The sequence below is a fragment of the Zeugodacus cucurbitae genome, chromosome 3 (assembly GCF_028554725.1).
Source record: "Zeugodacus cucurbitae isolate PBARC_wt_2022May chromosome 3, idZeuCucr1.2, whole genome shotgun sequence".
Taxonomy (NCBI): Eukaryota; Metazoa; Arthropoda; class Insecta; order Diptera; family Tephritidae; genus Zeugodacus; species Zeugodacus cucurbitae.
Window position 1 is genome coordinate 4405736 of NC_071668.1, and position 19265 is coordinate 4425000.

General features: G+C 38.3%; 1 protein-coding gene and 1 non-coding gene across 2 annotated transcripts in view; both read right to left on the reverse strand.

Moving 5' to 3' along the window:
* Positions 1–13633: 13633 nt before the first annotated feature.
* On the reverse strand, positions 13634–17897 carry LOC128919736 (uncharacterized). Its single transcript, XM_054227615.1, has one exon. It carries the CDS (start codon positions 17719–17721, stop codon positions 14647–14649), a length of 3075 nt encoding a protein of 1024 aa, XP_054083590.1. The 5' UTR covers positions 17722–17897; the 3' UTR covers positions 13634–14646.
* A 763-nt stretch (positions 17898–18660) lies between these two features.
* Positions 18661–19265, reverse strand: part of LOC105213071 (uncharacterized) — a 105368-nt gene continuing 104763 nt past the window's right edge. The window contains exon 4 of the transcript XR_008470456.1: positions 18661–19265. This exon is cut by the window's right edge and continues 278 nt beyond it. This is a non-coding gene — a transcript (uncharacterized LOC105213071).

Below are 19265 nucleotides of genomic sequence, written 5' to 3' on the forward strand. Positions count from 1 at the left end.
TCTGCTGTTACATGGCCAACAATGGCAAATGCAGCATTTAATAGCAGCGTAATAACAACAACAAGACAGCAGCAATAATAAGGAAATCTAAGGAAGTGGGGAGAGGGAAAAACAAGCAAAAAACTAGTTAAGCATCACTAACACGAAGCGTACACACACAGTGTCACACCATAAACTCATTGCACGACGGATAAATTATACAAAGCTGGCAGCAGCGAAGAAGAAGGAGGAAAAACGAAAAGTACAAGGAAATCTGTGTACTTGAATCGAGAGACAAGTGCAAATTGAAGTTGAAGTGCTGCGAAAGTGTTAGTGTGGGTCGGAGGGAGTGCAAAGAGAGGGCTCTAAAGGTACGCTGGACGAGCGCAGAAACAAAAAAAGCGCAACAACAACAGAAAACGCACGAATGAGGCACTCAGAGTGCGCTTAATTGAATTTTTCCTCAAACGCAATTCGCCTCGGCAACGGAATAATGTCCACTTAATGCAAGAGTGAGCAGGGCTAACAATTAAAATATAACAGCAGAGACAGCGGTGGACTTGAGCATAGCCCTCCACCCAAAACCAGCACAGCCACGCAGCAGCTCGTCTCTGACCTACGCTGTGAGAAGAAGGCAAGCTCATATACAACAGCGCATAATGAAAATGAGCGTAATAGAAAAGAAAGTGTGTGAGCAGCTTAAGCCCTCTCTCTAATGTGGCTTGCGTAACTGGGTAATAATAAAAGCAACAATAACAACTAAATACAACGCATTTGGTGCAATATTAATTGCAACAATTAATAAGCAAGTGTATAACGTAAGCAGCAACAACAACAACAACAATTGATCAAAAGCAACGTAATTGCGTAGCGACGGAACTCGTGAAAAATTGTCGACAACTCGCATGTAACGGTACTCAAGTGATTGTGGGGCATATGCAGATGATAGGGGATCATACAAGCTTTCGAAAATTACCCTCTGTTAAAGTAGTAAGATGGTTGTTGGGTCATTTAATTTTTTATTTTCGATAAAAATACTCACAAAGACGATTAAAGCGATATTATATATCTTAGAGACCCATTTTAGTATGAGTTTTGAAAGAAAAAAATTCACGGTTCTGGAATTTAACTCTTGTCCGTAGTTTTTTTCTTACGAGTATTTTTCTGAGATCTGAAATTATAAAAAAAAGTCGTAGGAACTAGAGCTGGATTAGATGGTCCATGCTAAAGCTGTTTTAAGTTCGGCTCATACATTTTTTAACTCACCTTCTTCCTCTTCAAATAGATATGATGTGACAAACAACATTCTATTGCAAAAAAGTATTATTTCACCAGCTTAAGTAGGCATTTGAATTTGTAAAAAACAAAATAATTGTTTTAAGTGCGCGCAAAAAATGTTCAAACCTTTTCTGAGATTAATTTAGTAAACTTATAATGCTTGGCATTACATAAAAATCTACCCTCATTAAGTATTGCGAACACTTTAATTAAGCTCCAATTGCACTCTTAATTGCGCAATTTACAATGAGAACAAGAAAACATTAAGCAATTTTTATTTGCTTGCATCAAGTGACAAGAAGAAACTGTTCTTTTCTTTGAAATCTTTTGTGAAATGAGGAGGTGGAGTCTATGCCGCTAAACAAAATTATTAACTGGCAAAAAAAATGTTTGCAAACTCAAAAATAAATGATAATACAAATTACAATAATTAACAAGAGTCCCTTTAATAAATTTCCGCCTTTTTTAAACTCAAAGAGTCTCTAAAGGTAGGTACTCATATACAACTGTTGTCACAGCTGGTAGTCGCTACTACACTAGTACTAATTTCTTGCTGGTATAAAATACAACTGCAGAAGTCTATCTTTTGAACAGCTGAGAACACTATCGTAAATAATTCAAATAGAAAATGCGCATACCTGCACCCTATTGAAACGCTATCAACTGTGTTCGACAAACAATTCAATTAACCTAATTGCATTTAATCGCTTTAAAATTAAACGCGTTTAATTGTAAAATTCATTTCAATCTCCGCAGCGTGATTTTCTCTCGACTGCTTTAAAATGATTTTATTTTTTCCAACTTATTACAATTCTTTCGTTTCTGTGCCAACATACGCTTTATCGCCCTATACCTTTGGGTCATATTGATCGGTCGTGACTGTTACACCTACCCCTGGCTGGCTCAGCTGCTTTTGAGCGCCTCACGTTTTATTGTTATCACTTTTCGTTAGCCTTATATTCACGCTGGCTTTGCAGCTGATATAACATAATTTCACGCTCACTGGCTCCTCCAAATCAATATCAGTGCCATCATTGTCGCATCCATACAAATGTCAACTCGTTTCGTCGTCTGCCTCTGTTTTCATGGAAAAGCACAAAAAGTGTGTGCGCTTTGTTTTCAATATTTTCTGGTGTGTCATAGGCCTGCGATAAAATTAAATATTGAATACATAATCCGATGTGATTTCTCGTTCTTTGCATAATAATGAATTGAAGTGCGATTTTTTTTTTAATTTTGCCATTATTTTGTTTATATGAATGTTTTGCTAAGATATGAATACTGTATATATTGAATATTCATATAGAACTATACATGAGAGCAAGCTTTCGAAGTTCTTTTCGAAAATATATGTATGTATATTATTATGTTTGTTTATATTTTTTGGTATGCTGACTTACTTCATTTGACCTGGATAAGGTATTGAAACTTTTTCATGTTTTGAAGTCGATCACTTTTTTCAAATCAGACGTCTTGTGAATAAATTCACTCACACCAAAGATTAATGTACTTTTATATACCACCAATACCATCCATAAATAATATTTATGTCCAAGAAACAAGCAATAATCAGTCGAAAAAAGTCACGACTGACGATTAGGTTGTTTACTTTAAGAATTTTATATTTAGTTTGGTTAAAAATTTAGTCTAAATCTGTATACTTGATGCTTTAAAATATATAGATATTAGCTAATCCAAGCACACAAAATACTCTTCTGCAGTCGCGCTTAATCAACTATTTTGCTGTCCTGTGACGATCGGCAGTTAGAAAATATAAATTCTGTCAAATAAGTACCCGGAAATTTGAAATAAAACACAAACAACTTGAACTGTTGCATACCCAAAACATCAACCAAAATACGACGAGCGGTCTCATGAGACATGTCCATTATTTGGACTATCTCGTATAGTAAACTATAATGACGATTTTCGAGCACCATTTCCTTTATTTTGTCGACGTTTTCTTCAGTCAAAGAGGTCGTCCTGAACGTGGCAAATCGTACACTTCTTCTCGCCCCTCTTTGAACGATTCATAACAATCGTAAACTTCAGTTTTCGACATGGTTGAATCACTAAATGTTTTTTCAAAATATCCAACGTTTTCTTCTTCTTGACTGGCGTAGACAACGCTTACGCGGTTATAGCCGAGTCTAAAACAGCGCGCCACGTATCCCTCCTTCTGGCAGTTTGGCGCCAATTGGTTATTCCAAGCGAAGCCAGGTCCCTTTCCACCTGGTCCTTCCATCGGAGTGGAGGTCTCCCTCTTCCTCGGCTTCCACCAGCGGGTACTGCATCGAATACCTTCAGAGCTGGAGCACTTTCATCCATTCGAACAACATGACCTAGCCAGCGTAGCCGCTGTTTTTTTATTCGCTGGACTATGTCTATGTCGTCGAATAACACATACAGCTCATCGTTCCATCTTCTGCGGTATTCGCCGTTGCCAATTCTTAAGGGACCATAAATCTTCCGCAAAACCTTTCTCTCGAAAACTCCTAGTGCCGTCTCATCGGATGTTGACATCGTCCACGCTTCTGAATGATGAGAAACTTGTAGAGTTTGGTTTTTGTTCGTCGAGAGAGGACTTTACCTTTCAATTGCCTACTTAGTCCATAGTAGCACCTGTTGGCAAGAGTGATTCTGCGTTGGATTTCCAGTCTGACATTGTTATTGCTGTTAATGCTGGTTCCCAGGTAGACGAAATTATCTACAACTTCAAAGTTATGACTGTCAACAGTGACGTGGGAGCCAAGACGCGGATGCGCTGACTGTTTGTTTGACGACAGGAGATATTTCGTCTTGTCCTCATTCACCACCAGACCCATACGCTTCGCTTCCTTATAAAAATCGCAACGCACACAAAAGGTTGACTTGTTCCTAATGACGCCGTAAACAAACTAAATGACACATAGCAATAAAAATTGATAAAATAGTGGCTGACAGTTGTGCCAACCGGGGAAAGAAAAATTTTAAATATTCTCTAAAATATCAAAATTCGAAAGTATGTCCAACCAATATAGAATAGTTTTATATCCTCAAATATTGGTTTATTAAAACCAGAACATACTCCATAAAAAGATTAACTAAATTGGACCTTTTTGAAAGGCTCTCAACTGATCTAACCTCTTAATTGATTACTGAGTTATTTTTAGTTCGCAGAAACAACTCTGAAAGAAGATTTTGTTAGAATAAGAAAAGCAAATGAAAAGTGTTTCGTTAAGACACCCACACTTTGTACAATATACCAATTTACCTTCCGTACATATACATATATAAAACTCATGTCTATGAACATGGAAATATATATGAATTTCTCAATGTTTTGCCCTATTAAAATACAATTTTATTTTTCACGTTTAGATAAGTAAATCAATACATATATGTATATAAGACTATACTTTTGTTAGGAAACTTCTCTTCCCCCTCTACTAAATTACAATATTCGCCAACTCTCCTTAAGTGGCTTTTTACTACCCTTTCTAATCTTTCATAAATATGCAAATTAGTTTGTAAGGGAGAACACACATGGTTGGCTGTTTGTATAGGAAGTGCAAATAATCTAAATATGTAAATAAATGGCAACAATAGGAATAAATAAGTATTGTAATTATTCGAGGAAAAAAATTAAATAAATATATATTGTATGTGCAAATAAATAGCTAGCAGTGAGGACTGTTTACTTTTAGAGAAAATCGTAGCAGTATTAGGCAACTGTCAGCTAGAAAAACGCTTTAGTAGAAAGCATGTATGTTTGTCCTACTTTTTATGTAATTTTTTGAGAAAATCCATCAAGTTTTTACTGCTATTTGACTTACCCAACTAATTGTGAGTGCAATTATTTACATAGGATGCCACTTGCTTACACAAATTTTTTTGTAAGAAAAGTGCTGCGCACAAATAATATATTAAACATACATACATATGTATATGCGCAATTACTCAGCAATGCTTACCTTTCTTTACTTAACTAACAGCAAGGTTGTCGCTCGTTCAAAAGCGCTTTAGAGTCATACTTCAAAGCTACAAATGCCTCAAAAATGAAAAGCACAACCAGAATCCTTTATTTGTAGCGCAAATAACCGCATTTATTTGGCAAACATAGCTGTCCTGACCCCTACATGCCTGAGTGCTGTCCAAGCCGCCGAAAATACGGCAAAGCGCCCTCTCCACCGAAAATAAATACGCTTACACACAGTGAAAAGTATTTTAATTTCATTAAATTTTATTTGCTCGTCCTTTTTTTCGAGACACGCCCTCACTTGAATTATGCATTCATTTACTTAATTTAATTTTTTATGTTTTTCACTTAATTTTTGTTTTCTTTTTTGTTGTTGTTTTTTGTTATTTTTGCATTTTTGTGATTGTGTTTTTTTTTTACTTCATTAATAAATTGCGTTTGTGTGGTGTGTGTGTAGGTGTTTATGTGTATGCTGCTGTGCCAAAGTGTTGTTGAGTTGTGATGTTATGTGACAGTTTACATTAATATTTCTTTACTTTTGTGTACTCATTTATTATATATTTTACTTTTAGTTTTCTATATATTATATATATTGTTGTTTTTGTTTTTCTTTTGGTTTTCTGCAATGCTTGCTAAATAAAAATAACTACGCTTAATTGTAATTATTTATTTTTGTTTTATATATATATATATAATAAATTTCTGTTTAAGTCTTACAACACTATCATTCTCATATATTAAAGTATACTTGTAGTCATTTACAGTTAGCGTTCATTAACGTTAATCAGTTGTTTCATAAATACTATTCTCTTATTAATTAATTAATTTTGTTTTATTTTTTTATTTTTGTTTTTTTCTTTATATATGTATATTTCTTCTTTTCTTATTTTCAATGCTTATCTTATTCTTTATGAAATGTGAAACAATAGTTTTAGTGTGACTTACAACAAAATTTACTTAATTTTATTTTCTCTGCTTTCAAACTCAATTTGTTTATGCTTTTTGCGCATGATTAACTTTGCATTTCTGCTGCTTTTGCTTAGCCTAAATTAAGTAATGCTTACTTTTTTTGTATAGTTATATTAATATGCTGTCTGATTTTGCGTTTTTTCTTCAAATTTTATACAGATTTAATGCTAATTTTATTTCATTATAAATACACAATTGTCCCTTCTCTTCAACTCTTACAATTTTATGCCTTCATCCTTTACGCTAAATTGTTGTTTTTGGTATTAAAATCTGTATTATGCATTTTATTTGTTTAATTTATTCAAATTTTGCAAATTCTCATCTTTTTTTCTGCTTAAACCGTCGCACTTACATTTTTGCCTATTCATTATTCATACTAATTAGTATTTAAACCATGAACTTCTTCTTTTTTTTGCTATTTCTGCCGCCTGATTACAATAGCTGCTATTTACATTTTCTTCAAAATTTAGTTAAACAAATAAATTTGCTGAGTATATTTGCTTGCCGAGTCAATCAACTGCAAATCATGAATACAATTAGTGTGTGCAACAGGGCGTATGAGTAACATATTGTGTAGCGTAGAATTTCACATAATAATAAAACAAAAATTAATTTGTTTTAAATTGAAAATAATAGTAGAACGCATACAAAATGATATACTAATACAAAAAATAATAAAGTCGCAGTATTTTGAGCAAATTTTGGGCAAAAGCCATAGTAAATCATTGTGGGCAGCCAAAATTGCTAAAAAGTGACAATATTTCAAATAAAAAGTGGACGCTGGCATAAATTACAAGTCTAAAATAATTATTTTATTTTTAGTAAACATAAATAATAAATATGCTCCATATATCCCATAAACATTATTAGAAATAATTAAGTTCTTATAATCTGTGGAATGTGTATTAGGTCTACAACTTCCGCCGTTTTCCAATAGATTTCTCTAGGGTCAAGCACTGGTCGATTAAATCGATTAAATCGTTTTATATCGATCTTGGACATTTGTGTCAACATTAACCCAACAAAATATTTGTAGAGATCTGTTTGCATACCAAACTTATTCTCAACTGAAAATGTCACTTTTTGAGCCGAATTCTCGACATTTGCGGGAAAATTTGCTTTTCTTTTTTAATTCCATAAAAGTGCGGCTGAGGCTCATCGAATGCTTTCGGATACGTGCGGTGAGGCTGTCCTAAGTGAAAGAACATGCCGCGAATGGGTTAAACGTTATAAGAATGGTGATTATGAAGTCGAAGACCGGCATGGAAGATGCTAAATTGGAAGCATTACTCGACCAAGATGTGTTTCAAACCCCAGAGGAATTGGCCGAATCGTTGCAAGTGACACACCAAGCCGTAAAACGCCTCAAAGCCATGGAGACGATTCAGAAGCAAGGAAACTGGGTTCCTTACGACTTGAAATCAAGAGATGTCGAACGGCGCTTCTTTGCATGTGAACAGCTGCTTCAAAGGCACAACCGAAAGGGATTTTTACATCGCATTGTAATTGGCGACGAAAAATGGGTCCACTACGATAATCCTAAGCGAAGAAAGACATGGGGAAAGCCTGGACATGCCTCCACGTCGACGGCAAAACCGAACATTCACGGCGCCAAGGTCATGCTCTGCATTTGGGGGGACCAGCTGGCGGTGATATATTATGAGCTGCTAAAGCCAAGTGAAACCATCACAGGAGATCGATACCGAACGCAATTGATGCGTTTGAGCCGAGCACTAAAAGGAAAACGGCCACAGTACGAGGAAAGACACGATAAAGTCATTCTCCAGCATGACAATGCTCTCCTTACGTCGCAAAGGTGGTCAAAAAATATTTGGAAACGCTGAAATGGGAAATCTTACCCCACCCGTCGTATTCTCCAGACGTTGCTCCAGCTGACTACCACTTGTTCCGATCGATGAAACACGGTCTAGCTAACGAGCACTTCAGTTCTTACGAAGATGTCAAAAATTGGATTGATACTTGGATCGACTCGAAAGATAAGGAGTTATTTCGTCACGGAATACGCATGCTGTCAGAAAGATGGTCCAAAGTAGTAGCTAGCGACGGCCAATATTTTTAATAACATTTTTGAAACAGTTTTTATGCAATAAAGCCTTAATTTTACAAAAACATTTACAGGAAGCAAAGTTGTAGACCTAATATATATACAATATAAATAAAAAAATATATAAAAATATATCCCATCTAAATAAGCTTCCATTTTTTTAATATTTTTGAAACAATAAAATTCAATAAAATAATTCAATTTATACCCTGCGCCTCCCACAGACACTATGAAATATAAAATACAATTTAAAATAAATATATTCCCCGCAACATGCGCTTAGCTTTGCTACATTCAATTCCGATTTTAATAATTTTACATATGGTTTATGGTATCGTTACTTGCTAATCCAATGAACAATTTCAAATGAAAATCTTTACACCAACAACAATTTTGTACAGACATATGTACATGTGTGAGTATGCAAGAGTTTAACGCTTGTACACGCTTAAAACTAACTATTTGTTGTTGTTGTTTGTTGTTGCTTTTGTTGCTATTTATTACTTAATGAAGTCTATAAAACCTATGAGTGATTACATTTAGTATTTACACAATTGTTCAACAAATTATTTATTTAACTGCAGTGACACCAAGCTTTTGCGCTCGTGTCTGGGTGTGTTTTTGAAAATATACAACTGCTTCTCTCCTCGTTGCATTCAAATTACTTTTTGGTTTTGTTATATGAAGATTAATGACACTGCAACAATAGCACCGAAATTCAGTAATAATTAAATTATTTTCATACTCATGCTTTAATGAAGACAAATAACGCCGAATTTATTATATTTATTGTGGCAAATACACACACACATATGCATATGCCGCATGCCAGTGATTTATTGGCATGATTTGTGACAGCAAACTCTTACTAGCAATTTAAAATAGATTTATGTATTTGTTTTTGTATTTTCTTCTTCTTCTCAAAGTAAAACAATATCTGCCATTATGCTCTATTTTCTGCTGCAATGCTTCTGCTTAATTATATTTATATTTGCAATTTTCCATTTACACTCTCAGTTCAATACGCTTCATTTCATTTGCACTTCAGCTTCATTAACGTCAAATATATTTTCAATTGAATTGCAGCTCATTGCATGAGCTTGCCATGCTGATCGCCAGCGGTAAGTACGCTAATTGCAATTAAATTCAAAATCATAATAGAATAACAGTGTTTTTGTCTTATGTAACATTTCTTAAAAGATTAGTGGCATTTCACACAGTAATTACTTCGATTGTGAATTACAACAGATTTTGCTGTATTTTCTTTGAAAGCTGCTTATGCATATACAAACACACACATGCTTGGTTTTTCGTTATTGTTTCAATTTATTTGTAGTTGAGTTGTAATTACAGTTGTTGTTGCAATGAACTTTTGTTCACACATTATATATTTAAGATAATTAATTTCGATTATACTGTTAAGAATCTTTTTTGAAGTTTACTGTGAGGTGAAATGTAACTTTCTCTGCCAAATTTGTCAGATTTAATTGTTCGTTATCGTTTAGAGTAGTAGCAGTCACTGTACAGGGTGCGACTTCCTTTATGTCACTTAATTTTGAAGTTCAATAACCGATTGAGTTCATTAGAAATCTCAATTTAGTGCAATTCCAACCATGAAGCGCTCATCACCAACACGAAAAGCCAATCTAATGATACTTGTTATAAAATTACGTGGCTCTTGAAAACATTCTTCGATATTTGGCCCAAAAGTACGTTGAATTTGGGGCAGTAAGGAGTAAAATGTTTTGATAGGAGCTATCAGAGATATAGAGCGTTAAACATAATTGAGTAAATTGAGTTGTTTCATCCCATAAATGACTGGCACTGGACCACTGGCTCCTGAAAATACATCTTTGAGGGCAATGGAGACTATTTACGCTAATATACAAAACAGGAATACTTGAGGAATATAAATACGTTCAAGATCCATTAAGCGGCCTTTAAGGCAGTAGTCTGCTTTACAGGCTTCAAAAAATCGATTTTTTTGTTTTGTTTTAAATCTCTTCCAAAACTATCCAAGAATATGTCTTTAAAATTCTAGAGGCCAATTCGACATATTTTCAAAGCTAGCGCAGTTTTAGTGGCCGAGCGTAGAGCAGGTGCGAATGCTCAGGCAGACTTTAAAGCGCGTTTTCTCGAATTTTCATTTTCACAAGTGTTAGAAAACGGTGCCGGTGGTAGCAAAAAGAATATATGTCCGATCGAAAAAAACCAAAGTGATCTAGCTTCAGTATTAAATTATCTTCTATTTGAACTAAAAAAGTATTATTTAAACTACTTGTTTTGCAACTTAAAGTAAATTTTTTTCTTAAAAAAGTGAATTTTTTTTCAAACTTCGAAAAAATTTGGAATTTTATAACTTCTTCGGTATTTTTTTGGTTCATAAAGAAAAGAAACTTATACAATTAAAAAAAAAAAAATTGGTTCGACTGTTTCAGATGCATCGCACGACCTCCATCACCGGCACCGATTTACAAGTGCAGACTCCAGGCGCTCCAGAAAAATACTTACAACTTTGAAAAAATTGCAATACTTTTTAATAATAAATATTGTTTTTTAAGCCTTAAATATAGTACACTATCGTCTTAAAATTCCGTTTACCGCAATCATTTTCTTCTCTTTAAAAAACAATTGCTAAAAAAAAACGCTTTTTTTCTGCTTGTAAAGCAGACTACTGCCTTAACTACGCTGTTTGAACATGTTTTTCAAAGAAAAATTAGAAAGTCGATTGATATCCATATCAGTGATTTTTTCAGAATTTTTTTGACTTAATGAAATCATGATGACAAAAGATGTGTCACCCTGTATATTTTTGAGACCGTAATGAGTTAAGTATCTCAAAGAAAGACAAATTAGTTTATAATGAAGTGACAGCAATGATAAAGGATTTATTAGGCAGAAGCTTTTGCAATGTTCTACTGCAATTCACAGGCATGTTACTATGAAAATACTAAAGAATTTTTTAACTCTATCTCATTCAAGTGTTATTTCATAACAGTAACAATTGTTATTTCTGACATTTAAATTGCCAGCAAGACATATTCATTTGCAAACCTTAAATAAAAAAAGCTCTGTAGCACACTAGAAATCTGTGCGCGCATTATTCGCTTATTGAAATGCTATTTCAGACACTTGGCTCACGATATTTACGAAAATAAAATATCTTATAGTTAACTGGCACAAGTGAAGTGGCGCGCGTGCCAAAGTTGCAACGCTGTCCGACACGGCGTATGAGTATTAATAAATTTGTTGGCAAACAAAGTGTGTGTAAGCAGTTCACACAAGTGAGAGCAAGCTGCCTGCAGGCGTTGGTATTTTCAAGAAAATCATATATATATGTATAAAATATTTATAGAATATATACTTTCATTTATGCAAAGTCATCACTTTTAATTTGATTTTTAACGCATTTCTCGCATATAATCAAAGCTTGCCAAAGAGCAAAGAAGTGGAAAAAAACACTTAACACCGAACGCGCGAGTGCTCTTATAACGGCAATTGCTTGTTGTGCACATATTTATTTATTTTTATTGTTTTCGTAGCGGAATTGTGTCACACCTATGCGTGTCGGCAAGCAGACTCACTTCAAATACACACGCTCGCTGCTATACAACTTGTTATCCACCTGCGCGCTCTCTGGCTGTCGACGCTGAGATTACAACAACTAGTGTTGTTGCACATATGAAGTCATAAAGAATACTTTTGTTGCTTAAAAATGTAAAATGCTTTGTCTAACTTCAGCCATCGCTGTCTGTGCTGCTGCGCGCTTTTAATGTCGCCCACGTTGAAGCTTGAAGCGACCGCTTTTCTTGCACCCTCTCTTTAGTGCTCACTTTAAAGAATAAAAAGGAAGTTAAGAGTTCTTTCCGCTGCGTGCCATATTGATGCCTTAAAAGCGCACAGGTATTGCAGCGTTTCAGGCACTTGTAATCTACGCCGCTCAGCACCTACCCAAACAAAAGAACAGTTGGCCTACAAATCAATTGTTTAGAAGTTGTTCCGAATACCGGAGGAGAGAGGCTTACGTTTTGAATGGTTTTAGCTTGTCTGCATAAAATTTTATCTACTTCGTCGCCTAGTTTGCCGTTATAACAGCGTCTTCAACATTACGAACACCAAAGCCACCTATCGACACACCTTAAGCCATGCACTGCGACTTGGGTGCAGGTCTTAGAAGAATGGGACAAAGTTAAATTAAATTAAAACTTTTTCAATTACATCAACTGGAATAAAATCGTATGCCAAATAAGTCAAAAGAGTCGGGACGAAATATAAATGGCGGAGAGCCGAGCCAGAGCAGCAAATGTGAATGGGAAACTGTATGTAAGGCACGCGGCGGAACATAAATACTCGGGAAGTGAGCGAGTATAAAGGAATAAAGGAAAGTCGGGAAGTGAGCGAGTATAAAGGAATAAAGGGAAGTTGTGAAACAAAATCTTTTGTTTTCATTGAAGAAAAAATGATTTCAAGATATTCCTCTTTTGTTGTTCTTGCATTCCGCATTCGGGTGCGCATGTTATGAAAAGTTCTTTTATTGTTTGTTTTGAAAACGGAATAGGGTGACCACAATTAAAACACTGCTTGTGCTTGACTCAAGTTGAGCCAGCGGCTATGAGAAGGTTTAACCCAGAAACACAAAGGCTAATTGTGGGTCGAAATCTTCGAAAGATAATATGATTCATTGGTGGCGCACAAGCGAAAGTTCGGAAATAATTAGATGGCGATAAATGGCGAAAGCTGAATACATTTCACAAATAAGAGGTGGCTGCCAAAAAAAATTATATACTATTAGAAATGGCAGCGAATTTCTATGTTTCTGTGCTAAAAGGGTTGCCATATAAAATTGAAAATAAAATAAATTTTCATAAAAAGTTATTATTTATGTGTATAAAGATTATTTTCAAAGTTATATTTAAAATGTGATTTTACAAGGTTGCCACCTGATTTGTATTTAAAAAATATGAAAATTTATGAAGTATATATAAAAAAGATGCTTCTTACTTTAAAAACAAAACGCTTTAAAATTTAGTGATTTATGTAGTAATAATTTTTTTACAAGGATGCCACCTGATTTTTATAAAAAAAAAATCCCAAATCAATTATAGTATATCAGAAATATGTTTCTCAGCACATATATAAAAATGGTTAAAATTTTGAGATTTATAAAAAAATAATTATCTGACAAGGTTGCCAGCTAGTTTAGAAAACACGCAAAATAAAATTAGTATTACACATTTATGTCATTGTGTATAAAGGTAGTTACTTTTAAAACGTATGGAAATAAAAAATATTTAACATTTGGAGTTGCCACCTGATTTTTATAAAAAAAATCCCAAATAAATTATAGTATATCAGAAATTTGTTGCTCAGCACATATATAAAAAGGTTTAAAAATTTTGAGATTTATAAAAAATAATTATTTGACAAGGTTGCCACCCAGTTTCGATTAAAAAACATTCGAAATACGTAATAAATTTAGTATAACACATTTATGTGATTGTGTATAAAGGTACTTTTAAAAATTACGGATTTATTAAAAACAAATACTTAACATTTGGAGTTGCCAGATGTTTTAAAATTTTTTAGAAGATATTTGAAAATTGTCTAAACAAATTATTTCCCGACTACTTTAATTCTGCTGTAACTGCAAACATTTGTGGTGGTGTGGCTGAATGTAGTAAATGTTAATTGAAATCAATAAAAGCTTTTATTGCTAGTGGAAACGTCCGAGCGCGCTCGTTGCGAAGACAAGCAGCATACGGACGCAACGAAAACTTGCGACAGGTATCGAAATGGAAAAAAATATTAAGCTGTCGTTTAATTTAACGCTTGACTGGTCACGAAGAACGATGCGCAAGGAGAAGGAGATGAGTAAGAGTGACGGCTGGAAAATGAAAAAAATATAAGAATTCCAATTTATTATTGAAAAAATGGGACAGTGGAGTGGTGGAGGAACAGAAATGAAAACTTTAGCAAGGAATAATTTGACGCTATTTTCGTTATTACAACAGTTTTACACCGAAGATGGCGGAAAGGAGTTGAAAAAGCTGGATGGTGGTTGAGTATTTTGAGAGGATTGTAGAACAGGTGGGAACGCAAAACAGTTTTTATTGAATAGAGACGGTTCTCTTAAATTTTAAGCGAACATTTGTAAGTGTCTTCAAGTCAAACCATAAATTACCGCCTAATTTTGTATGAATCTGAAGGCAGCATGTATGTGTGTATGCATACGCACTCATTTGAGCAGCTGAGTCTGAATGCTATCTACGCAGCATCACTGATCATTGAATTAACCACTCTACAATGCCACTGAATCGTCGGTCATTTTGACCGCACCGCAACCACTGCCGCCCGCCTTACCGTGTGCGTTCGCGCAGCTGCCGTTGGCACCGCGTCGTCAAATATCGGAGCCTTCATGAGAGTCGCCCACATAACCTTCGTCTGGACTGTCCGCCAAGGGTCCATTTAAATGCCGCAATTTTGAGGATTCTTCGCTGGCAGTCGCTGTTGCCGCCGTTGTTGCCGTCGTGTTGCTGGCAGATATGGTTACTGTGGTGGCGCTGCTGCTGCTGCCGTCATTACTGCTGCTGGCAGCTGTCGATGTGGTGGGCGAAACGTCATTCTCATCGCACTCGGGTATGGTGGAGGCGTCGGCCTGTGCGGCGGCACAGCGCTTAGCAGCTGATGTGGACGTCGACACGCCCGTGCTGGTGCTCGCCGTGGTCATAGCGGTGACCGCTGTTGTTGTTGTGGGCACTTGTGTTTGATTTGTCGGACCATTTGGTGTTAGCACAACCGTTGACGTCGACTTCTGTTGGTGTTGCTGTTGCAGCAAATGTTGCTGCTGATGTTGCTGTTGCTGATGTTGTTGTTGCTGTTGCTGTTGTTGTTGTTGCTGTTGCATATGCGCTTGTGGGCTTAATACGCCGACAATAGTTGGTGGATAGCGTATGGCCTGCACATGATAGCCGGGCAAACAAGGTGGCCACTGTTGAAATGCGGCATTTGAAATTGTTGAAGCGACACCGCCCGCGCCACCAACCGCACTGCCGTCATGAAGACTGGGCGCGGGACTCTGGCTGCTCTTGTAGCCCTCTGGCGGCGAAGGGTACTGCACTATGTGCTGCTGTTGTGTCTGTGGATAGCCCTCGGCGGTGAAGCGCACATTGGGCATATACTTCTCGTAGGTTGGTGTGCCGGACCGCTGTAAGAACTCCGCCTCGAGGCTGTAACGCATGCCCGGATTCGCGGCGGATGCGGCAAATTGCTGCTGCTTGTGTGCTCGGTTGTGTGGCAGCGTACGGTAAAAGTTTTGCTGTTGCATGTGTTGCGTCTGTGAGGGATCGGCGCCCAGCGAGTGTTGCGGCTGCAGCTGTAGGTGGTGATGCGAAGGGGGTGTAGGCGCCGACTGTTGCAAGTGCGCGTTACTGTAGTCATAAGCAAAGCCGTCCTGGCCCAAGAAGCACACCGGATTCAAATGTACGTCCACTTGGTGTTGTGGCGCCGGAGCGGCGCTCAAACTGTTCATTACGGTTTTCAATTGCATGCCGCGCGGCAGTGTTGTCATGGCGGCGAAGCGCGATGCTGCTGCAGAATTAATCTGCATGTTTGCCGGCCGTATAATCTGTGAGCCGTACTGTGGCGCCAGCTGGTAGCAGTTGTCGAATTGCACCGGCGTCGTCGACATACCCTGTATGCTGCACGGTCCCGAACAATCGCTGGCCGCATCGTAGTCCGCATCGAGCGACGCCGCTGTTTTCAGTTTGCCATGATTAACGCTCTCGGCGTCATTAACTAAATCGGGATTTTTCTCCGGGTAATTGCGCACCGAAGAGGGTGGTGAACAGTAGCTGACGGCATTGCCAACTAGCATCGGTGGCGGTGTACCGCTCGCACTGGCCATGCTGACGCTCAACTGCAGCGTTTGGCTGCCATCACCAATCACCGCCGCCGTGTTGGGTGTTTGCTGCTGATAGTGCGCCGGCGCGTATAGCAGTAAATTCTGTTTCATTTGACCGCCCATAATGACGCCGCCATTCTCTTTACACAGTTTAGTCGGGGTCATGCCCTCGGCCATCAGCAGCCCAGCACCGCCGTTCAGTGAGTCGCCATCGTTCAGTATGGACGAGCATTTCATCAAGCCCGTTTCGTTGCCGCTGCCATCCACGCCGTGGGCGCCGCCACCAACCACATTGGTCATTGAGCCGCCATTTGCACACTTCTTGCGCTTATTCGGCTGTCGCTGTTTACATTTAATCACTATCGTGCAGAGTAGCACAACAAATATAACGCCGGCGCCCGTGCTGCTGGCGATTATGTAGTTCATGTAGTCGCGCGGAAAGGACACCTCGTTCACCACCGGCGGTTCTTTAATAATAACGCGCAACGTGTAGTTGCTGAATGTTATGCCCGCCACGTTCTTCCCCACACACGAGAAGGTGCCGTTATCCTCCGGTCCGACGTTGTAAATGAAAATCTCGCTGCGCTTCTCCTCCGCGCTGCCCGTCTCATCAATGTAGTAGTACATATGTAGATTATCGAGCAGGCTGTCATTAGTCATCACCTGACCATTAAAGAGCCACAGCACTTGCGGCTCGGGTATGGCGCGCACCACACACATTATTGACATATTGCGGCCTTCTGAGATTTCCGTGTATGTAGATGAAGGTGTCACTTCGGGTAGACAAGCCAGCTCTTCTTTCTTGAGTGTCTTGATTGCCTGCCCTTTTAGACGCGGCGGTTCAACGCACTTCGGCTCCTCGACCTGCGGCGTCACATAGTTGTTGAGCCACATATGCAGGTCCAACAAACGGCAGTCGCACATCCAGCGATTGCTCTGCAAGCTGATACCGTGCAACGATTTGGGCAGTATGTGCTGACCCTGTATGAAACCGATGCGATTGCCGTCCAAACGCAACCACTCCAGATTGTCCATGCCAATGAAGGCCTCATTCTCAATGCGCTCGATCTGGCAGTTACTCAACTCGAGCGTTGTCAGAAACGAGAGATGACGGAAGGCCGACGTCTTCAACTCGCGTATGGGATTGCCGCTCAACGAGAGACGCATCAGCGAACTGTAGTCCTGAAACGTCTCGGTGGGTACATTTTGCAGTGAGTTATCGGACAAATCTAATTCGACGAGATTTGTCAAGCCGCGAAAGGCTTTCTCGTGTATGCGTATCAGCTGATTGCGCGACAAAAAGATCTTCTGCAGATTCAGCAAATCCATGCGCAGAAAGCGTTCACTCTGCAGCACCTGCAGACTGTTGCCCGAGAAGTTCAGCACCTGCGTGCCTGGGTCCATGCCCTCGGGTATGTTGGGCAACTGCTGACCGCCGCATTCCACTGTCTGCTTGCCGCCCTTCCACTTGCAGGCGCACACCTCGGCGGGACAGCTAAGACTGAGGCGGAAATTGGCCAACACAAGCAGTGTGATGGGCAGTAAGAGGCGGGCAGTTGAATGTTGGCGCATTGTGTTGTTATTAATCGTTTGTGCTCGTTGCTTTAGGCGTTAGCTGTGTATGAGCATCTATATGCCAGTTTGCGCCTTGAAGTTTGCAGTCGTTAATCAGTGTGTAGTGTCAGCATGTGTTGTTGTACATGCTGTTATATATGCTTGGCTCCAAAAGGTATGCTATGCAAATGAATCTTTTGCGCGCAGTTTTCAACAGCTAAGTTGAGTTTTATGATTTTACGTGTGCTTTTATTTATGAAAAATGCTTTTGCAATATTTTTTGTGTCTCTTATTCATAATCTAGATTTATGCTTTAATTAAACCATTCACGGCATTGCACACTTGTCTGCGCGAGTACATAAATATCTGCTAAATGTGCAAAAGTAATCATCAATAAGAGTCTCCCACTCCGTTTGCCAGTGAGCTCAGTGACAGATTCGAATTTTTTATTTAATTTTTTGTCATTTATGTCTGTACTTCTTTGTGCTGTCTGCGTGCCTTCAGTCCATTTAAACTGTCAAATTACTAATCATGATCGCCATTATTTCTCAATGCTCAATAGCCTTTGTTGCCAGCTTTTATGCTGCCACTTTGCCGACGACTCAAGTCTAATCACATTTACGTCGTGCACGTTGTCTGCGTGGCCGTGGCCGTGTCTGTGTCTGCCTGGTGTCCAAATTAGGTTGATAATCAAAATCTGGTATTCCTGCTTGTAGGCATTTACGAGTGGCCTAAAAACGTACGAGCTGCGCTAACTTTGGCAGTTTTATGTCGCTGGTCTTCCGGCGTATCTTCGCTTTTATTTTTGCTGTTTGGCACTTTGTCGAGCGACACTTTTAGCATGTAAATTGATTCATTTGACAAACGCGCGTCATAACCGAGAGTTCGGTGTGTATAATATGCGCTGGGAGTGCGCCTAAGTGTATGCTTTGTGTTTCACAAATGCGCCTACCCACTAAATGACCACCTACACACTGTGGCTGCTGCCTCGTCACTTGTTTCGCTCAGTCTTTTGTGTTAATTTCTTTTGCTGTCAGCATAAAGCCAGCCAGCTCTTCGCATTTCCATATATTTCCTGTGCTGTTGTTGTTTGCTGTTTGTTGTAGTTATTAGATGCTTTATCTTCACTTTATTGTGCATTCTACTTTATGTATGCCACTTTATTTGTGCGTCTTTCTTATTCACTGTCACTGTCAACAGCAGCCGCAGCAATGGCTGTGTAGACACACCGCTATTTTAGCACAACAATTGATTGTGTTAGAGGACTTGTTGTTGAGCACGCTGTATCTGTGTGCGTCTTTATTTTTTGCTTGTTGTTGTAGTTTATGAGTTGCCTGTTTTTTTTTTCTAGCTGATTTCAAGTGCCTTGCTTCCGGCTTTCTGCCCACACACACACTCAGCTCCGCAAGTCCGCTGATTACTCTGCTGACCAATTTATATCAACCTTGTTGGTGTTGTTGTCTACCAGCTCTGGCTTTGGCGTCGTCAACAATGTTTCTTTTCTTTTTTTGCCGTTATTTTATATTTCCGCTCGGCTGTGTTGCTTATTTTCTTTATGTTTG

Excerpts from the sequence above, each read along its gene's own strand:
- LOC128919736 (XM_054227615.1), bottom strand. The coding sequence starts at position 17,721 with ATGCGCCAACATTCAACTGCCCGCCTCTTACTGCCCATCACACTGCTT.